Genomic DNA, 20,320 nt, shown 5'->3' on the forward strand with positions numbered 1-20,320 from the left:
AGGGTTACCTTTCCTTTTTTAAAAAAAATAACTTCTTAAATGTTAAGCAGGAGTTTTCAAGAAGTTGACCACATCTTAACAGAGAATTGTTTCATAGACCACCTTTCCTTTCACTCGCACAGACCACTTCCCCTCCAAGTTCATGCTTGTGTTAAATCCCTGTGGCAACTATAGCGTAAGACAATTGCTTAAATTAAAAGGTGATGCTAATTAAAAGAACCTTAAATATTTTCCTGTCTTCTTGTGTGTCATTTAGTAGTGGGAATTAAGAGGAAGGCATGCACATTTTTGTTATTTTGATCAGCAAATATTCCAGAAACCATAGTTTTGAAGGCTGCTGCTTTACAAAACCTCCAAAGGTCCAATCCTACAAACACTTCTTACATGAGTGACGTTACGCATGTGCATGAGTCCATTTGATGTTGGTGGGACTCCTCATGCGAGTAGTCACTCACGTCTCTGTTCGCAGGATCAAACCCCAGTGTAATTTTATATACTTTGTGACTACTGTGGCAACCAATCCTGCAAGTAGCGTTTCAGATAGAATTATAAAATAACAATATTATCACTTTTATTTTTTTATGTACCACATCTAATACAGCTTAATATTTTATGAGCAGTATATCTTTTCTGATAGTTTTGTAATATGAAATTTAAGATGACATGTATGATTGCTGAATTTTAAAAAATGTAGCTGGGAGAGTCTCTTTGCCCTCTTTCTTGTTGCTGCACATTGAATGGTTTCAGTGATTTTTCCCTCATAATTCCAAACAATGTGTGGGGAATTAATTCTCTTCTCCAAACTAGACTATCTTGTCTTCATGTCTTTTTTTCATGCTCAATCCCGTTTGTATTAAACCCCATGGCAGATCTTCCATTTATTTCAGCAATTTTGGTATTCATCCCTTGGATTCAAAATAATAATCTTGTTGCTGAGCAGCAGCATGAATAATTAGGTCCCTAATATCAGACTAGTTATTTTATATATTTCTAGCATTCCAGCCTCCAACTTTGGTAATTTGTTTTCTCTTAATTAGATAGTGGCTTTAAGTTTGTTCCGTAAACAAATTTTATGAAAACTATTTTTTCACTTTTTGCCAATAGTAAATATACTTCCATAGTATGCCTCCAACTTTCAGACCAATAAAACATACTTTAGACCTGGTGGATTCATTTCTAGTGCTTAAGTTTGTATACAAAGTGTTACTTTCTGGCATAAATAGGGAAGTAAGACTGTTTTTTAAAGACTTCTTTGTGTATAAAGCTTTAAATGCAGAACAGTTTATATACTTTGATTCTTCTTTTACTTGACAGTGAAAGACAACGTCTGGAGGAGAAAATAGAGGATTTGAAAAGAAATCACAGTTTGGCATTAGGTCGGCAGCGTGGATTTGAGGAAGAGATCATTCGGTTTAAGAAAGAGCTTCGAGAATCTCAGTTCAAAGATGCTGAGGAAAAGTACAGAGAAATGATGATTGTTATGAGAACAACAGAGCTGGTAAACAGGGACCTAGACATGTACTACAAGGCACTTGATAAGTGAGTATTTTAATATGACGAAGCACCCTAAATGTTTAGAGACTGTTTTACATTTAGTAACATCACACACCTCTCTTTTTGAGCCTAAAACTAAAATAATTTTTGAAATGCAATATTATCTTTTGCAGTGAAAACTATGCCACTAAAACTGACTTATCATGTGTAGCTATTGGGGAAAAAAAGTCTGATCAATATTCTTTTCTCCCAAGATATAATTTTAAAAAGATATTGTCAAGCCCAAGGTTGACTGGGTAAAAATTGGTTAGGTTTTGATCAAAGCAAATTCATCAGTGTTATAAAAATAAATTATTCATATAATAGCCCAGCACTTAGGAACAACATTACAAACCATTGGGTGAACACTACTGGAAAGGGAGGAGTTTTGATATGGAAACAGCTTTCAATTTCAAGCTTTCTAGCATAAATTCAAAATAGTAAATTATTTCTTAAAAATTCTTGAAAAATACCATGATTCTTTCCCTGATATAAAATCAGTTATTTAAGTTTAAAGTTCCTATAGAAATGTGGGGTATTTTTTTTAAAATGGTTCTATAATATTTATCCTGAAAACTTGCAACCAGAACTTCTTTATATCTAGAAGATAGGATGAAGATGGCTGCATTTTCTTAAAACAAATTTTATTAATGAAGAAAATAATTCAGCACATTGCACAAGATTGGAACCATAAAAATGTTCCCAGAAGTTAAGGTATATCTGTCATCATGTCATCCACTCCATTTTCATGTATGCAATACAACTGAACCAGTTAAATCATAAATCAGTAACAAAATTGTCTTCCTAACCCTCTCAAACCCATTTCATTCCCAGTTCTTTGGAGAAACTATTTGGGTCTAGATGTACAAGTTAGGAGGTATGGGAGAAGATTCATATAGTTATACTCAGCAAAACTGTCCAGTGAATGAACTTTAATGGTAACACAGGATCATTCTTTTGGCCTTTTGTGTAGAATCCTCTCCATGCTATGAAACCCTCTTTCATGGGGTTCTCCAGGGCAGCTGCTGGCAGAGGAAACCCAAGCAGCACAGTTGTCTGGAAACCAGAGGAGGGATCCAAAGGTGATATGGAAACACAGGGTCGCCATACAGATTGTCCTGTTCTTCTATGGATCCTTTCCCACATAAAGGAATATTTAGGAAACTATGTGAGGGGAGTCACACATAGTTTTCATTTTCTTATCACTCCCTCTGATCATTGGCATGCCTCCCAGTTTTTTGGGCGTGGAGGTAAACTCTTGACTAAGTAAAGATACACAAGGTATAACTCTGTCTTACAGATAATCAGGAATTTCTTTCTGCAGTTTTTCTCTCATATAGTCCCAAAAGACAAAAAGTCTAAAATAACAGTGATGAGCGTGGTGGAATCTATTTAGGTATTTGGATACCAAACTCATTTTTCTCTTCTTTTCTATAGAAGTTCCTGTACTACCCTCATTACCATAATATCTTAGCACTAAGCAATATGATTAGCAGTTGTCACAAGTGGTTTGCTCTCTTTAACTCTCATATCAAGTGGAGAAATGTGTGTGCAGTGTAGTGTTTTGACTTGCAGGGTTTTGAGGTTTTTTTAATGTTTTCTGTTAGAGAAGAAAAGATTGAACAAGTGTTCCTCAGAGTAGAATGTGATGGGCTTTGTGATGGTCCTTACTTCCTGTGGAAGCTCATTCTAGTCTCAGACTGACCACCTCAAGAAAGACTTTTCTCTTGCACAGATCTTTCCCTTCTGATATAATGCTCCATTGTCCCCAAGAAGCAGAACTGTTGACCACATTCTTCATTCCAAAGCCTTAGTTAATCTTTTCTATATGTTCAGCTGGTCTAGGCTACTGAGCACCTTACAGATAAGGATTGAGAACTTTGTATTGATATTATATGAGAAACCAGCATAGAGAGTGGAGAACAGGTTACATATGCTTGTGGTAGTCCATACTTCTGAAGAGATGTGATGAAGCATTCTGTAGTAGTTGGAGTTTCCTAAGGGCTGATGGCTTCATGCCCAGGGTCTGTGTTAGATGAATGGTAAAGATAAAGTAAGCTGTTGGGGACAGTTTTTCCTCCATAATTTTTTTAAAAGCAATAAATTAGTTGTTCTTTCTGCTAGGCATACAATTTTTCATCAGTAAAAGTATTCTACATGTTTGTTTTACGATGGAATTTAAACTACAACAAATATTCTTTAGTGTCTTTCGTATTTTACAAAGATTTAGAGAGACAGCACAGTTTGGGTCTGATGGCATGCTACTTAACATATTATAGTAAATTATCACAATCATAATAGTCTTTTATTGATGCACTGCAGACATATAAACATTAGTCCTCCATTGATAATGACTTAACCAGAGATGCTTATAGATTGTGATGAACAAGGATTAAAATTTAAATTTATTACAGTTGCTTTCAGTACATCTTACCTTCTGTTTTTCTGCAGTGTTCAAAGGTTGATTTTCAGTGAAAGTGTACTTTCTTTAATGTAGTTTTTTTCAGAATGCTAAATTTGTATAATAGAAGTAATTTTATTACTAAAAAATTTTCAATTAAAGATTTGTTAATATTCCACTGTAAGCTTCTCCAAAATTCATTAAATAGTGAGTGTTGAAATGTAGTGTGCAACCTTGCACACTAAATTTTAACCTGTCAACCTAAATGGATGTGCTCTCCAGGAATTCCCCTTTTAGAGTTCAGAACTCACTTGCATAGTGTAGATTCTATTGTGTGTCTGTTTAAGGCAGTACAGGAAATCCAGTCATGTAATTTCAAGAAAAAACAGATAAACATCACTTATTGGTAATCTACAATAATCAGTGAGAAGAAATGTTGCCTCTAATGAGAGTTTGAAATCTCTACATGTAGGCTGGGAAAACCAACATTTTGTATGCACTTTTGTGCTGTCAAGGTTTCACTGTGAGGTTAATTCTTCTTTATATAGTTTTATTGTTTTGAAATTTAAAGATTGGTAATAAATATTTATGAATAACAAATTCCTAAGTCCTTGAGAGTGTTTTGAAGTTTTTTTCCTTCATTCATGCTTAACAATTCCTTTTTAATGGCATTGGGAATTTTGTATATCCCAACAAGAGGTGGAGAGAGAAGGTTCCTCTTGATGGACAGGTGGGAAAAATATATTTTTTTAAATAGTGCATTTTATTGCCCCGGTTTAAAAAAGGAAAAAAGAAACTTTCATGTAAATGACGTGAGCCAACAATCTACTTCTATTTCCATGTTCTTATCTGATATTATAGTAAAACACCAGGTTGAGCACTGCTTTCTGTTTTAAAGGTCAAGTCAAAAATGCATCTTTCACTCAGTGCTAACTTCTTGCAGGTCTTGGTTCATGTCAAAAAGAGAGATGATTCAACATAAAAAAACCTATGTTTGATATTAATAGATGGATGATTAAAATAAAATATAGGATCAATAAAATCCTTATGTCAGTTTTACTACTGTAGGACAAGGTGGGTGGAATTTATTTCCAAGTGATTGAAACAGTATTCTTGGTAGAGTCAGAAGGGAGGGAAGAGTCCCCTCCACTTTGTAATCAAGAAGATACTACTCCATCTCCCCTCAGTACTTGCAACCTTCAAAGCCCAACGTGTTATTGACTTAACTTCTTGACTGCAGAGTGAGTGCCTGAGTTGACTTTTCGAGCCTAACCCCTTCAAAATATTAAAGGGGCAAAAACTTTCCTTTTTCTAGTTAGAAAGGAGAAAAAGAGCACACCTTTCTATATACATGTCAACCAGAGACCTAAGTTTATTTTTTATCCTTTTTGACTATTAATACAAAAGCCTTCCCACCATAAGAATAATGCTCACTAATCTAACATTCCCTTCCCCCCCAATAAACTCCTACCCACAATAATATCTAAAAAACCAAAGGAAAAAACCCACCCACCTACTCCAAGCAGAGGTTTTACCTTGAAAAGGGAACCATGCCAGAGATTACATTAAATCTGCTAGCGACTTTGCTTTTGCCATTCATTTTACTTTGTAGGTACTCGGATACTATGCTGATGGGCAACAATATAAAACACCTAGATAGATAGATACTTGCAAAATCTCTTAAATTACTTCAGGTTTTAAAATATACTGTAAGACAACACAAAGATAAGAAAAAAATAAATAATAATGTGAATTAAGAAATGCTTGACACAAAAGACTGTTGTTTGCTCAAAAGAGTTGCCAGAGGGAAGTATTGGACTACAACTTTTCTCTGTGAGGAAAATTATTAGCATTTATAAGAGATTGTACATTAAATATACTGTTTAGTTTAGGTAAAGGTTCAGTGCTCTGGGAGCCAAAAGATGAGGAGTTCAGATATTACCTCTTCCATTTCCTGCTGTTTAAACGTCTAGGCATTTCATAGCCTTACTAGTAACATCAGACTAGATTATCATAATGGTCCAACATGGCCTTAACATTTATGAATGTATGAAATATATATCTAAATTTAACCTTTTTTTTTAGAGGTTTGCCAAGGTTTGCTTCTCCATCCTTACGAGAGAGAAGCCAAAACAATCACGTATCTATCCAGTTTTAAATATTCTTCTAGCCTCCCTAACATTTGCGATTTTCCAGTCTTGTCCAAAAGAATGAGAATTTGTCAAAATAAAAGGAGATGACTGAGTTAACGTTTTTTTGTTTCTATAGCAACCATGTTTTCATATTTATTTTAATTTGCATGTTTTTGTAGTTTTTAATATACACTTTGGCTTGGCTAAGAGGCAGGGATGGTGAACCAACCATCATGTACTGGTATAGGGTTGTTTGTTCATTCCACTGTAGTCAGTACCTACAAGCTTGCCTAGTGACTGAGCCAAAATTTTAAACTCTACAGTGCATACCAAATGTAGCCCAAGCTTCAAATGTTCTTTGATTGTGGTAAGTTACATGATGTTCATTAGTCTCTTGTCAGATCTTATTCACTTCTAAACGGATTCTATTTTATTTGTGTTTTTAAAAATGAAGAAATTTTTTGCTTTTAAATTTGAAAAAGATGGACATTTTTAGTGAAGGAAGACAAAATTATTACAAGATTCACTTGCAAGACTGACAGATCCCTAAATGTGACTTAAAATACCATTCTGTTTGCACATGGTGTCATTCCCCACTCTGCTAGTCTGCTTTGTTTTTGTATATAGCAAGCTGTCAAAATATATAAAATTTCTCTGAGTGCATCAAAAGTAGGACTCTGGCAAATTTCAGTACGTGGAATAAATGGATAGAATGAGGCAGGAGGTGTGACAACATGTATCTGCACACTCTGTCACATGCATATGTGTGCCTGTGAAGCAAGACAGGCTAAGAAGTCTTTCTGGAAGTTTCTAAGGCCACCATCCTTGATGATATCCCTGTGCCTTCCTGTTGTGCCTAAGTATTGCCTAAGTTTGCAAATCAGTGCATAAGAATACACCTCTACCCCGTTATAACACCACACAAATTTGGATATAACGCGGTAAAGAGGCACTCCGGGGGGGCAGGGCTGCACACTCCGGCAGATCCAATCAAGTTCAATATAACGTGGTTTCACCTATAATGCAGTAAGACTTTTTGGCTCCCAAGGACAGTGTTATATCGAGGTAGAGGTGTATTTAAAAATATTGATTGAGATTTTCAAAGTCCAGGATACTTAGCCACACATCTCTGTTCTTTTTAAATGAAAGCTAAATTCCCTGAACTTCTTTGAAAATCTAAACCATAATATAGAATCAGTCATAAAGGTGAAAGGCAATGCTTTTTTTTTTGTATTGTCAACATTCTGTTCCTTTAATAATAAAAATTAAATATTAGCAACATATGAAAAGAACAGAAAAGTTTTTCTGTTTAATTAAATTGTAATTAGCACCATCCTTTTTAAAAAGCTACCCCTCTAAGAATCTGAGCTGCAGACATGGTGTGTCTGCCAGAATGACAGACATCAAGCACTATAACCAAAAGGTAATATAACTAGAAATTTAGAATAGAAAGTTTCTTTCAAATCTCTGTTTATGAAAGTTGTGATCTCATTTTTCTGAAGGAGAAACCAGGAAAGACCATTTCTGCAAACATGTATGCACCTGAGTAACTTCATATATTGGAGTCAGTGAGGATACTTACATATGTAAAGATAGTCACCAGCATAAGTGTTTCCAGGATCAGGGCCTAAGTCTACAGTTCATAACTTTCAGAATCTGAGACAGGTGTCATTTTTGTGAAAGTTCACTGTGATTTTTTTTTAAAAAGTGTGGTGGACCCATAACTTCGAATTTGTTTTTGCCACTGTAATCCTAAACATAACTTACTAACCCTGATGTAACTTAATCATAATTGCTTCCTATTCACTGCAGGTTTGAGGAAACTTTACATTTTTTGTAAAGATTTGAAATGCAGATTTTACATGTGAATTCTGATTACATTACAAGTTCGTAACCCTGTTCTTCAGTGAATGATTGCACATCTAAGAGTTTGCCTACATAGGAAGTTACTGTGCTTCAAGTGAAGGTGTGAAGCTACAGTATTACTAGTTTGCTATGTGGTACCGTCTCACGCAAACATAGCCACAGCGCAGTAAAAGTCCCGGAATGTGGTGGCTTAGTGTACTGCTGCGTGGCAAGCTGTTGCGCTATAGATTTACATCCTGGATTGTCATGCAGTAAAGTGCCATGTAGACAAGCCCTAAGAAGAGCAGACAAAGAATTTTGTTTCTATTGCTCCAACATCTCTCAAGATGAAAATATGTTAACATTAAAAAAATAAAAAGGGTGCGTAAGAGAGGGAATATTTACTTATTTTTAATGTATTTGTTGTATAGATATTTCTACTACACTCACCACTATACATTGCTATTTTAAAGAGCGTTTGAGTACCAACTGTTTGCTTAGAAGACATAGAAGGAAAAGTGGTGCTTGCTCCAAGGAGCTTGCAGTCAGCTGCAGTACACAGTTACACCCAAAGTAAATGGACTGTTTCCCCTCCCCCCTTTCTTAGAGCAATAATGACATTTCACAGCATGAAAATGGAAGAAATCAACAAAATCATTCGTGATCTTTGGCGAAGCACCTACAGAGGGCAAGGTACATTATTTTTTGTAGTTTCAGTTTATCAGTCTCTCCAGGTGCTGTGTACTCAAAATTGTAAAAAGCTAAGATCTCAAATTAGAGAAAGTGCCATTCTTCAAAATCTGCATCTGTCCCCCTTTAAAATGTGAGCAGATTGTGGTAATAATAAAGAATTATGTGGTTAACCATGATTTGGTTTAACCAGAAGTGATTCATTCTCTTCCCATGTTTTCCAAAGTTCAGACATCCTTCCAAAAAAAAACTTGTGCCAATTAAGCACTCTTCTTTAGTTTTTACCTATTTGGATACATTAACTACCAATGTCAAAAATTAATCTGTTGGCACAAGTGTTCTGAATATTGTTTGTATAATTATATTGCCTACAGTAACACTGTCTCTCCTTTCCCAGCTTTGTTTAACTATTGCACATTTTATCACCTCACTGTCTCAATCCATTGTTTAAAACATGTTTTTATAATGAAATTGCATTTTCTTCCCATATTAGATATTGAATATATAGAAATTCGTTCTGATGCAGATGAAAATGTTTCAGCGTCTGATAAAAGGAGGAGCTACAATTATAGAGTAGTAATGATAAAAGGGGATACCGCTCTGGACATGCGAGGGAGATGCAGTGCTGGGCAAAAGGTATGTTACAGCATTTTATTTAAATACACATTCGAGGGACAAGAAGTCTGTGAGAGGTTTGGCGGATTGGGAGAATAGGCATACTCTGGATCTTTAGAAGTGAAGATAAGGAAAGGAAAAAATGGCCCCCAAATTAAAATGAGTGATGCAAAATATGTCTAGCTGCTCCATGGCACTGATGCGTTGAAAGGATATTCTATGAATAGATGCATACGGTGTTATCACCCTGGTGTGGGAAATGCTCTCAAATTAATCTCTTGCTGAAAGCAATTCTATTCTTTTTTTTTTTTAATAAAAATTGCACACATTATCTTTTGAGGAAAATCTAAGACATTTGCCAGACAGCAGTGTAAAGATAAAACAAAAATACTGTTGCAGTAGCTTAGGATGGTCCATGAGAGCCGTTTGTAAATGACAGTGAATGAGAGATTTCTTCTTAGTCGTTTTCTGAGAACTAGTTCATCAGGAAATATGCCTGCATATATGGTCACTGAAAAGTATCCTTTACTAGAGTTATACCCCTGCTACAGTTCCCATGATGTGTTTATAATTTTTGCTTGTCATAAGGTCACATGAGAACCTAATCAGTCAGGCTTAGTAACGTAGTATTAGCCTGAGTAGTGGCAATTCAAGTGTCTCAACTTTAGAAAAACAATTAGTGGTTCAGTAACCCAAAAAGGGGCCGGGTCCACTAAGATTTGCACATAAATCTCAACCATCCAGTGTCAAAAGGTGTGAGAATGGATCAAAATAAATGTGATCACCTAATTAAAGACTATATCGTAATGCATTCTTACACAGATGCGGAATTAAGGTTCCTGAGACGTACTTAATTCTGTTATTTCCTAAGTTTTAAGTATTCCACCTTCCAACCTTCACAACATTGTTTTAGCATAGATTTTTTTGAATTAATTGTTTAATTTAAATTAGATTTTTTTCATTTAGTTCTGTCTGTTAACAGTGAATGGATCTGTTAATAGACATTTACAAACATCTAGCATGTTGCCTTTTAACTCTAAAGCCTGCTGCTTCTTTTTCTTGGGGCATGGCTACACTTGCAGATGTAGAGCGCTGTGAGTTAAACCAGCCCTTGGAGACCACAGCAGGGAAAGCGCTGCCATGTGTTCACACTGTTACCTGCAAGTGCAGTGGTGTGGCCACATTTGCGGCACTTGCTGTGGCACTGGGAGCGGTGCATTATGGGCAGCTATCCCACAGAGCACCTCTTCTGATTCTAGGGAAGGGGGCGGAGGCCGGGCATTCTGAGTCATGCCCCAGTGCCCCATGATGCATCGCTTCGCATCCACATTTGGTGCCATCTTTCAACATTTCTTGTATTGAGCGTTTTGTCTTCCCTTTTTGGTCTGCGGGAATGGATCCTGAACTTGTGAGGAATATGCTGATGGGTCTTGCCAGCATGTCACAAATTGCAGTCGAGTTACTCCTTCAGCTATAAAGTGACAGTGATGAGTCAGACGATGATGTCGACTCATGTAACGCATATGACACGAGCTTGCTTGTGGCATTCACAGACATGCTCACCACAGTGGAACGCCGCATTTGGGCTCGGGAAACAAACACTGAGTGGTGGGATCACATCCTCATGCAAGTCTGGGATGACGAGCAGTGGCTGCAGAACTTTCAGATGAGGAAAGCCACTTTCATGGGATTATGTGATGAGCTTGCTCCCACCCTGAGGCACAAGGACGCAAGACTGAGAGCTGTCTTGCCAGTGGAGAAGCGGGTGGCTATTACAATCTGGAAGCTGGCAATTCCAGACAGCTACTGATCAGTCACTAAAGAGTTTGGAGTAGGAAAGTCAACCATGGGAATTGTGTTGATGCAAGTTTGCAGGGCTTGTGGATCACTGTGAGTGTTTCAGGGACATTAATGCAGGCTGTTCCAGAAAGGTGCATGACGCATGCATCTTTCAAAACCCGGGCCTGTTCAGGAAGCTGCAAGCCGGGACTTTCTTCCCAGACCAGGAGATCACTGTAGGGGAAGTTGAAATGCCCACTGTGATCCTTGGAGACCCCGCTTACCCTCTAATGCCGTGGCTCATGAAACCCTACACAAGGAGCCTTGACAGCAGCAAGGAGCGATTCAGCAACAGGCTGAGTCGGTGCAGAATGATTGTTGCATGTGCTTTTGGCTATTTAAAGGGCCACTGGTACTGTCTGTATGTGAAGCTGGACGTGGCCGATTACAACATCTCCACGGTTATAGCTGCATGCTGTAGCCTCTATAACATTTGTGAAGGGAAGGGTGAAAGCTTCACTCAGGCATGGACCTCAGAGCTTCAACACCTGCAGGCCAAATTTGAACAGACAGAGAATCAGGGCTATTACAGGCACCCAGCGTGGGACTGTAAGGATTAGGGATGCCTTGAGGGAGTAATTTGATGTTGACAGCCAGTGCTTGTAGGCATCTGTGTTCGCTACGTATGATGCATTGATTTGCAGTGTCTGTTGCTTTCCTGGGCTACAGTATCTTTTGCTTAATGCAGTAAAGAATGTTTTCAGAGCCAAAAAATCATTTATTGAAAAGAACCACAACTGCTTGGGAAACAGACAGGTGTGTCATGCCCTTTACTGTGTAGAAGGAGGGAAGATGGCAGGTTGGGGAATGGTACAATCACAGATTTGCATATGTCCTATTATCATACTCAGCCTTCCTGTCTGGAGTGCCGTGCAGTGAGTGCTGCACTTCAGGCTGGCTAAAATGCATGGTGATGGGGGTTGAGTGCATTGGGTAAGAGTCGTAGTTTGCAGGGTTGGGTGCTGAATTTACAGGTGTTGAAGGCAGCTGGTGGTGATAAGAACCCAGATGCTGGAGAAAGTGAATTGGTGGTAGGGTGACCAGATAGCAACTGTGAAAAATTGGGATGAGGGTGGGGGTAATAAGAGCCTATATCAGAAAAAAACTCAAAAATCAGGACTGCCCCTAAAAAATCAGGTCACCCTAGTTGGCTGTGACATGGGAGCACAAGGAAAAGAGTTTTGGGACGAGGGCTGTAGGGGGCAGCAGGCATGGATGTGCTCTGTCTTCATTGCTACAAGCGCCTGTATCGATTCCACTTGGCACTTTATGATGCTTAGCAGCCGCTCCGTGGTTTGGTGCCGGCGATCTGCATTCTGCTGGCGAAGCCTTCTTTTAGTCTCCTGCCACTCCTGCACTTTTTTTGATTTTCATTAAGGGATTGCTGCATGAAGTCATGCAGCAGGTCCTCTTTGCTTGTTCGTGGATGCTGTGAAGTCTTTCAGCCTCAAAATCTCAAAGTTTCTTTGAAGTCTTTCGGCCATTGATAACAAGGATGGCTGGGATCTCAAAGTTGCGTCTGTAAAGCCAAAATGCAACACTTAACAGAGACAGCATTGTTCACACCAGACAGAGCAATGATTAGGGTGTACTTAAAGACAAGTACAGTGTACACAGTAGCAGAAATTGCCCGCCCCAAAGCAAGTGCACATAACCCACAGGAGCCCCAAAATGGTGAGTAAGCACAGGGGTGAGCAGGACTGATTGTTTCATGGCCGTACTGTTCTCTGGGGTTCTGTGCCTTGGGGAAAGCCAACAGCTGCTGGGGGCCTCCATAATGAATACTGTCCACACATTTTCCACAGGATGAGTTCGTCCTGCAGGATATCTCGCTGCTGAGGGTGACCTGGGAAGCAAGGAAGGGTCGTCTTCTACTATGCAGCTTCCGCCCTGGCCCTTATACAGCTTTCCTGTGTGCAGCAATGGTTCCCCCGCCCATCACGGCACAGTGGCAGGACATGTTAGTCTTACTGGGACAAGGAGCACAGTAGCTCTGCCAAGGAACCTGTGCAAGCGGATTGCCCAGTTTCTGCATGAAACCTTTGAAGAGATGACTGCGATGTGAGAGAGCACATCAATGCCCTAATGCACATCTAGGCATGCATGCAGCCCTAACTCTGCAACTCTCCTAGCCCCAAAAGCCCACACCGAACAACTACCTTCCCAAAATAAAAGCCACTTACCGGGCACCTCCTCTGCTGTTCTTTCCCAAGCACCATGCATTGCGACTGGCTGCCTTCCTCCTGGCTTGAAAAGAGCTCCTGGCTGCATGCATCTAGGGATGCCAGGCTGTCCCCCTCCTCCTCAACACCCTCGCTCCTGCTTTCCTCCTCCTGCCTTGTTGAACTCTGTGCTGCTACAGTCTCTGAAATGTCCATGGTAGTCTTTGGAGTGGAAGTGGAGTCGCCCCCAAGTATCGCATCCAGTTCTTTGTAGAAACAGCAGGTCATGGGGGCAGCATCGGAGCTGCGTTTTGCCCCCCTTGCTTTGTGGTAGGCATTCCGCAGCTCCTTCACTTTAACCCTGCACTGCTGTGCGTCGTGGTCATGGCCCCTTTCCATCATGTCCCTTGATATCTGCCTGAAGGTATCGTAATTCCTACGGCTGTAGCGCAGCTGGGACTGGACAGCTTCCTCCCCTCAAACTCTGATAAGGTCTAGCACCTCACCGTTGCTCCATACTGGGGATTGCCTGGCGTGTGGAGGCATGGTTACCTGGAAGGATGCATTGAGAGCACTCCACACCTTGCTTAGCAAACAGGAAGGGGAATTTCAAAATTCCCAGAGAATTTAAAGGGCAGGTCTGACGGCAGCGCAGTAGAGTTCAAAGTGATGACCAGAGTGGCTAGAACAGGCATTGTGGGACACTTCTGGAGGCCAATCAGAGTGCATTAATAGACCAGGGTGTCCACACTGGTGCCGCGGTGCTCCAGCCAGGGCACGGCAAGCATTATGCTTCTCATGGAGATGGATTACCAGGGGTGCTCCAGCCATAGAGTCCAAGCACTCTTTGTACCTTGCCAGTGTGGACACCTCAGGAGTTTGGGCGGCCAGGGATGACTTAATGTGCTCTAACTTGCAAGTGTAGCCAAGTCCTTGGTGTTATAAATTGAACAGTTATATACATTGGTGCTTTGTAATCACATACTGAAGAGTGAGTTTTTATTTTCTTTCAGGTGCTTGCTTCCCTCATTATTCGTCTTGCTCTGGCAGAAACATTCTGTCTCAACTGTGGCATTCTTGCACTGGATGAGCCTACCACCAATCTTGATCGAGAGAACATTGAGTCTCTTGCACATGCTCTGGTGGAGTAAGTGACTTTGGCTTTCATTGGGAGTCTTTTGGGATGGATATCTTCTGAGTTTTAATAGACTTGAGAAAGGTGGATTCTTTGTTATAAATAGATTTGGATTTACACTACTGTGTCTTCATTGACATATACAGTTTTAAGTGAGAACAGAATCGGGTCCAGCATTTACAGTAGTTTTGCCACTGGTTAGAATTCATTTTGCCCAATGGCTTGCTAATTCTGTACGTCTCTTACTGTATTTTGGGCAGGAAGAGCTTTAGATTCCTGCTGCTTTATTGGGAAGGGAAGGGAAGAGAAGCACAATATCAGTTTTTTCATTTTACACATAGCAAAGAAGTAACATGAACATTAGCTGTTAGATTGTTTGACAGTTTATGCTCCTTGTCTTGGTGCATCCACATTAGGGCTACCACAGCAACAGTGAAGAGCTTTTCAGTCATGCAGTTAATATGGGTCACAGCTCTTTATTCTTTTATCTTTGCTAAGAGTTCACTACATCTTTGATACTCAGAGCCTAAGAGTATGAACTTTGAAGCATTTTACTAATGGGCAGATAAATTAGCTGACAGAAGGAGAGCCTGCATTTGTTTCCAATACATTCCTGTTTTTGCCCAAGTAGTTAACCATTTTTAATTTAATTTTTCACATATAAGAAAATGTGAAGAGATAATAATTAGGAAGATACCTTTTTTATTGAATACAATATTGATTAGAATATTACATTAATGTTGTTTTAGAGTTTTTTGTGTATTTGCAAGTTACGTAAAGTTAGCACGCAACTTCCATAAAAATGTCCTAAACTTCATCTCTTTCATAGGATAATAAAAAGCCGCTCACAACAGCACAACTTTCAGCTTCTTGTCATAACACATGATGAAGATTTTGTGGAGCTTTTGGGCCGTTCTGAATATGTGGAGAAATTCTACAGGATAAAGAAGAATATTGACCAATGTTCTGAAATTGTGAAGTGCAGTGTCAGTTCCTTAGGATCCTATGCTCATTAGAACTTTCAGATAATTTTGTATTGTAGGATGACTCAGTGACACAGCAAAAATTAAGATATTGGATATGAAAAAAGGAACTATATTTTCTGACACTGAAAAATAATATAGCTTAATGTTTAAATTCTAGTTAAGTAGTATCAAACTATTGTATTGTTAAACTCTGCATCTTCAAAAATATCTAAAAGATATGCATTTCTTGATATGCTTGTTTTAAATATAAATACAAAAATATGGAGGATTTTGAATTATTACAAAATGCTTAGATAGCACTATAAATGTACCTGGTGCTTTAAAAATATAAATAAAGTCATGTTCTTCGAGTATGTGTCAGCATGGATTCCACTGAAGGTGCACACATCTCATGCATGCAAGGTCAGATTCTTTTAAATAGCAGTGTCTGTTAGGGATGTATATGTGCCCTGTGCCACATAAGGGGTAGAGTGTCCCACCATCCCTCAGTTCCTTCTAACTGCCTATGGTAGCGAGATGGAACCCAACAAGTCTCCCACCTTCTACTTTTCAGAGCTTCAAACCTGTCTTTTTTCAGTTAAATTGAAGACGAAATTTTATGTTCACCCTTCTTCCATGTTTTCTTTGATTGGATGTCCCCCATTCCTCCCCAGTAGGGGAATGGGGGCGGGGGGGAGGGACACACACACACACACACACACACACACACACACACACTTGAACAGCAGGGCAAGCTTCTGTATGCCAACATGGTTGACTCTAAACCATCAGAGTTCAAATCCTGCCTATCCTGTGATGGACTCATTCCCCTCAGTGATTGATACAACCTGTTACTCTTCTGCCTGGAGAGAGCCACATCCTGGACAGGTGTTTGGTATGTAGGTGTGTTTTTCTCCAGAATCTGCATGTCAGGGACATTCAGCTCAAGTTACATGTGCTCAAGGAACCAATGTGCGCATGCTTGAGCAGATGTCCATTTTAGACACAAAGGAAATGTCAACAAGGTGGAGCCAAAAGAGCAAGCATCAGTCAGCACTCCCCCAAGCAGACACCATATCCTGGGATCAAGCAGTGAAAGCAAGGAAACAAAGAGGACATAGTCAGAACCTGCACCATGAGCCTCAGCCCCGACAACCTCGATGCCAGTGTCCTCAACGCTAATGACCTTGACCCAGACAACTTCAATAATGGAGCTAGCACCTATGCTGCTGATACGGAAAGGCAGTGCACAAGACAAACCTGCACAGACCATTAAGGTAGCTCCAAACAGCACATGAGATCATCCCCCAAGGAAGATGTAAAACATAACTCCTTCAAGGACTGAGTCTCCCAAGTCCTCTGACAAGGAGAGTGTAGCACAGGATGAAGGAGGCCTGGCACTGATACTAGGGCCTATGACTGAGCCAATAACAGGCCCAATTATCCCCCTCAGAGGCTCCAGCATCCCCCACTCCAGAGTGGCAACCAGTTCCAGAATTGGTGCAGATGCCACATTACTCTATGGCACTGCCATTTGAAGTGATGTACTTGTCCTCACTCTCACTAGCTTACGCCTTCCTGGCATTGAGCAGAGATGCCTTTCCCCTGCCTTCAGAGAGCAACCCCAAGGACAATGCCACAAGCCCGTTGCTAAGATCTCTGTCCCAGGCTGGGCATAAATGACACTGGGCCAACCAGCCTTAAGCAAATCAGTACCCCATGTCACCTTAGCTATAACTGACTTAACTGGGGACTGTCATTGCGCATGCCCTGGAGCAGATCCCCCTTTCACGCATCCAGGAAGAGGAGGTGATCCCATTCTCCAGCAGCATCACTGTCTAGGCCTCATCACCTGATGAGGCAGTGACAACAGCTCATCCCCTAGGAGCTGATGACTTCAAAGCATTCTCCTGTCTGACATTGCAGAGACTCTGGACATTGAAATAGTAGTAATATGAGAGAAGACACACGTGCTTTGGAGGATGGTTTCTAAGTTTGACATCTCCAGCCAGGATTTCCCTCCCCATCGGTGAGGCATACTGGAGCCAGCTAAGGGACTCTGTCAGAATCCATCCACTCTCCTCCTCTATCTAAACAGGAGGGAAAAAATTACCAGATGTCTCTGAAGGGCTTTGAACATTTTTCCATGCACCAACTCCAGGATCTTCAGTGGTTTTCACAGTCCAGTAGAAAATACATGTCATCACGGGGTACACCTATGGACAGAGTCTCAAAGAAATTAGACCTGTATGGGTACAAAGAGTACACCTTTGCCTGACTCCAGCTCCAGGTATAGAACTATCAAGTCTTGTTAGCAAAAAATAACGTTTCTCACCTGGGAGAGGGTCACTCCCTTCCTGTTAGAGATCTCTGACAGGAGAACAACAGGGAGGAGTTGCAAGAAATTGTAAGAGTGCCAAATGGTTGCTAGAATGTCACTGCGGGCAGCCATGGACATATCCAGCAGTCACAGAGTTGATGGCTGTGGCCATCATGATGAGATGGACCTTTAGTTGTTAGCATCTGGGTTACCCAAAGAGGTACAAGTCACCTGCCCTTTGAGAGGTTGTAGCTCTTTAGCCAAAGAACCAGTGGTGCTCTCCATTCTCTGAAGGTCTCAAGGAGTATGTTACTGCTGTTAGGGATTTACATACCATCTCCCTACCAGAAACCAGAAAGGTATCAACCTTGGCAGAGGATGCCATTTTGCTCACAAGGCTGACAACCTGCCATTTTACTCACAAGGCTGAAAAATTTTTTGCCTCAGAAGGTATCGCAGTTTTCCAGGAAACATCTGTCCTCCATCATTCACCTGATGCCATTACAAAGGCAGCAAGTGTGACGGGAAGGTTGAGAGCCGCACTGGAGCCAACCCAAAGCCTGCCACTACCTTTGGGAGCTGCCTTTCCCATTTCAGCCAACCTTGATCCATTGTCCTATTGGATAAATGGGTGTTAGCAAGGCCACCCTATTCATTTCCACCAATCGAGCTGCAGAGAAAAGAAAAAATACTTTCTTCCCCAAACCTCTTCCCCATTTCCAGTGGTAACAAGGTCTCTAATATTCACTCAGGTTCTCAAGTAAACATTAACCTCTCTGAAGGAAGCATGCATTCCTTAACCACCTTACTCTACAACCTCCTGAAATGGTTTGACCTAAGTCCTATCCAAGAGTTGCTTGCATCTCCTCTACAAGTCCCTTACAGACAGAGAAGAAGAACCGGCTCTTTCTTAAAAGAGTGGGGGAATGCCTTTGAATCTCTAAAGAGAGCTTCTCATCATGAAAAAGCAGTAGTGTCACCCACAAATCTAAAGGTGTTTTGGGGGGGAAAGGCTGAAAACCCAACAAAAACAACTCCCCAAACATACAAATACAAGGAAAATGTCCTTGGCAGGGTGGGGCAGGGGACAGAGAGTCTGGGTCATCGGCGCCAACTCTGTGGGTGCTTCGGGGCTCAAGAACCCATAGAAAAAAAATAGTGAGTGCTCAGCACCCACCTGCCACAACTGTTTTGGCCATGCCGCAGGGAAAACTAAAAGTCAGCGCCTGTTGTCAGGGCCCCTGGCATAACTTGGAATATATAGAGATCACCAGCAGCAGTGCATTATGCTCAAGCTCTGCTGCCTCCCCACCCTCAGCCTCACAATATGCACGCCCTATGTCTCCGGAAAAGGTGAGTGGGTGCTGTTAAAACCAAAACAACTAGCTGTCCCCAGGATACTTTTATGTTGGAGCTACTTGTCAGATTTCCCCAAGCTCAGGACTGTCTTATCCAATAAGAACAGTGTTTGTTTGTCTCAGGCCACTAGGTGCAGTTCATTTCTACAACCCGACATCTCCCACAGTTCTGTGATGTATGTACTGTTCTCCTTCTCTCTGCATTTCTGGAGATGATTCAGTGTTGCAGTATAGCCTGTGCTGTGCACGTCCCTTTCTCCAGCTTCCCTCCAGAACTTCTGCCTCTAGGGCAGCAGTTAGTGGCAGTTTGCTTTGCTCCCAACTATTTCTTATGGCAATGTTTAGTTTTTAGGAATTAGCAAGCAATTTATAACTTGTTTTCTACCTTTTCTCCTGGATTGGGTAACTGGCAGTGTGGTGGCCTCATCCACCTACATCTGCCATTCTTCTGCCTCCCAGTCCAATTCACCAAACAGATGCCAAGGTTCTGGCCTTGGGACTGCAGAAGCCCACTCCAAACAGCGTTACTATACAGCTTCTCTCCTGTTTCATCACAAATTTGGAGCCAGTCCAGTATCGTTTGAAACTGCAGCTCCTAAGCCTTACTTTTCAGCTCAGGCCAGCAGAAGAGTTCTTCCAGAATTGTTAGAGCACTCCAGAACCTCATTAAGATATTATATCATGTGAGCTATATTAATTAACCTAAATGCAATTAGAGATGAATGAATTACAAGACTAGAATGGATCATTGTGATCATCTAGTCTGACTTCCTGTATAATACAGGCCATAGGAGTTCCATGAATTAAATCCTGTTTGAATTTGAGAATATTGTTTAGAAAAACATCCAATCTTGATTTAAATTTCCAGTGATGGAGAATCCACCACAACCTTTGCTAAATTATTCCAATGTTAATTACTCTCGCTGTTAAAAATTTGCACCTTATTTCTAGTCAAAATTTATGTAGCTTTAGCTTCCAGCCACTGTATCAGATTATATGTTTGTCTGCAAGATTGAAGAGCCCTCTACTATCATATTTCCGTTCCCCACATACGGGACTATGACCAAGTCACCCCTTTAATCTTCTCTTTGATAAGATAAATAGATTGAGTTATTCAAGTCCTTCACTATAAGACATGTTTTCCAATGTTTCACTCAATCTTGTGACTCTTATCTGAACCCTCTCTAATTTTTCAACATCCTTCTTGAATTGTGGACACCAGAACTGGACACGCTATTCTAGTAGTAGTTGTACCAGTGCCAAAATGCAGGTAAAATTATCTCTCTACTCCTACTTGAGATTCCCTTGTTTATGCATGCAAGGAT

General features: G+C 40.5%; 1 protein-coding gene across 5 annotated transcripts in view; it reads left to right on the top strand.

Annotated features, from left to right (window-relative positions):
• RAD50 (RAD50 double strand break repair protein) overlaps positions 1-15,688 on the top strand; it is an 82,403-nt gene extending 66,715 nt beyond the window's left edge. For 4 of the 5 annotated variants that reach the window (XM_030571999.1, XM_030571998.1, XM_030572000.1 and 1 more), the window contains 5 exons: positions 1,315-1,539; positions 8,519-8,604; positions 9,095-9,237; positions 14,231-14,364; positions 15,182-15,688. In XM_030571999.1, the coding sequence (XP_030427859.1) occupies positions 1,315-1,539; positions 8,519-8,604; positions 9,095-9,237; positions 14,231-14,364; positions 15,182-15,368 (775 nt within the window). In that variant the 3' untranslated portion in view covers positions 15,369-15,688. Of the gene's footprint in view, positions 1-1,314; positions 1,540-2,506; positions 2,616-8,518; positions 8,605-9,094; positions 9,238-14,230; positions 14,365-15,181 lie in introns of those variants that run through there. The other variant, XR_004001539.1, reaches the window with a different exon arrangement.
• The last annotated feature ends 4,632 nt before the right edge of the window (positions 15,689-20,320 follow it).

The sequence above is a fragment of the Gopherus evgoodei genome, chromosome 8 (genome assembly GCF_007399415.2).
Source record: "Gopherus evgoodei ecotype Sinaloan lineage chromosome 8, rGopEvg1_v1.p, whole genome shotgun sequence".
Taxonomy (NCBI): Eukaryota; Metazoa; Chordata; order Testudines; family Testudinidae; genus Gopherus; species Gopherus evgoodei.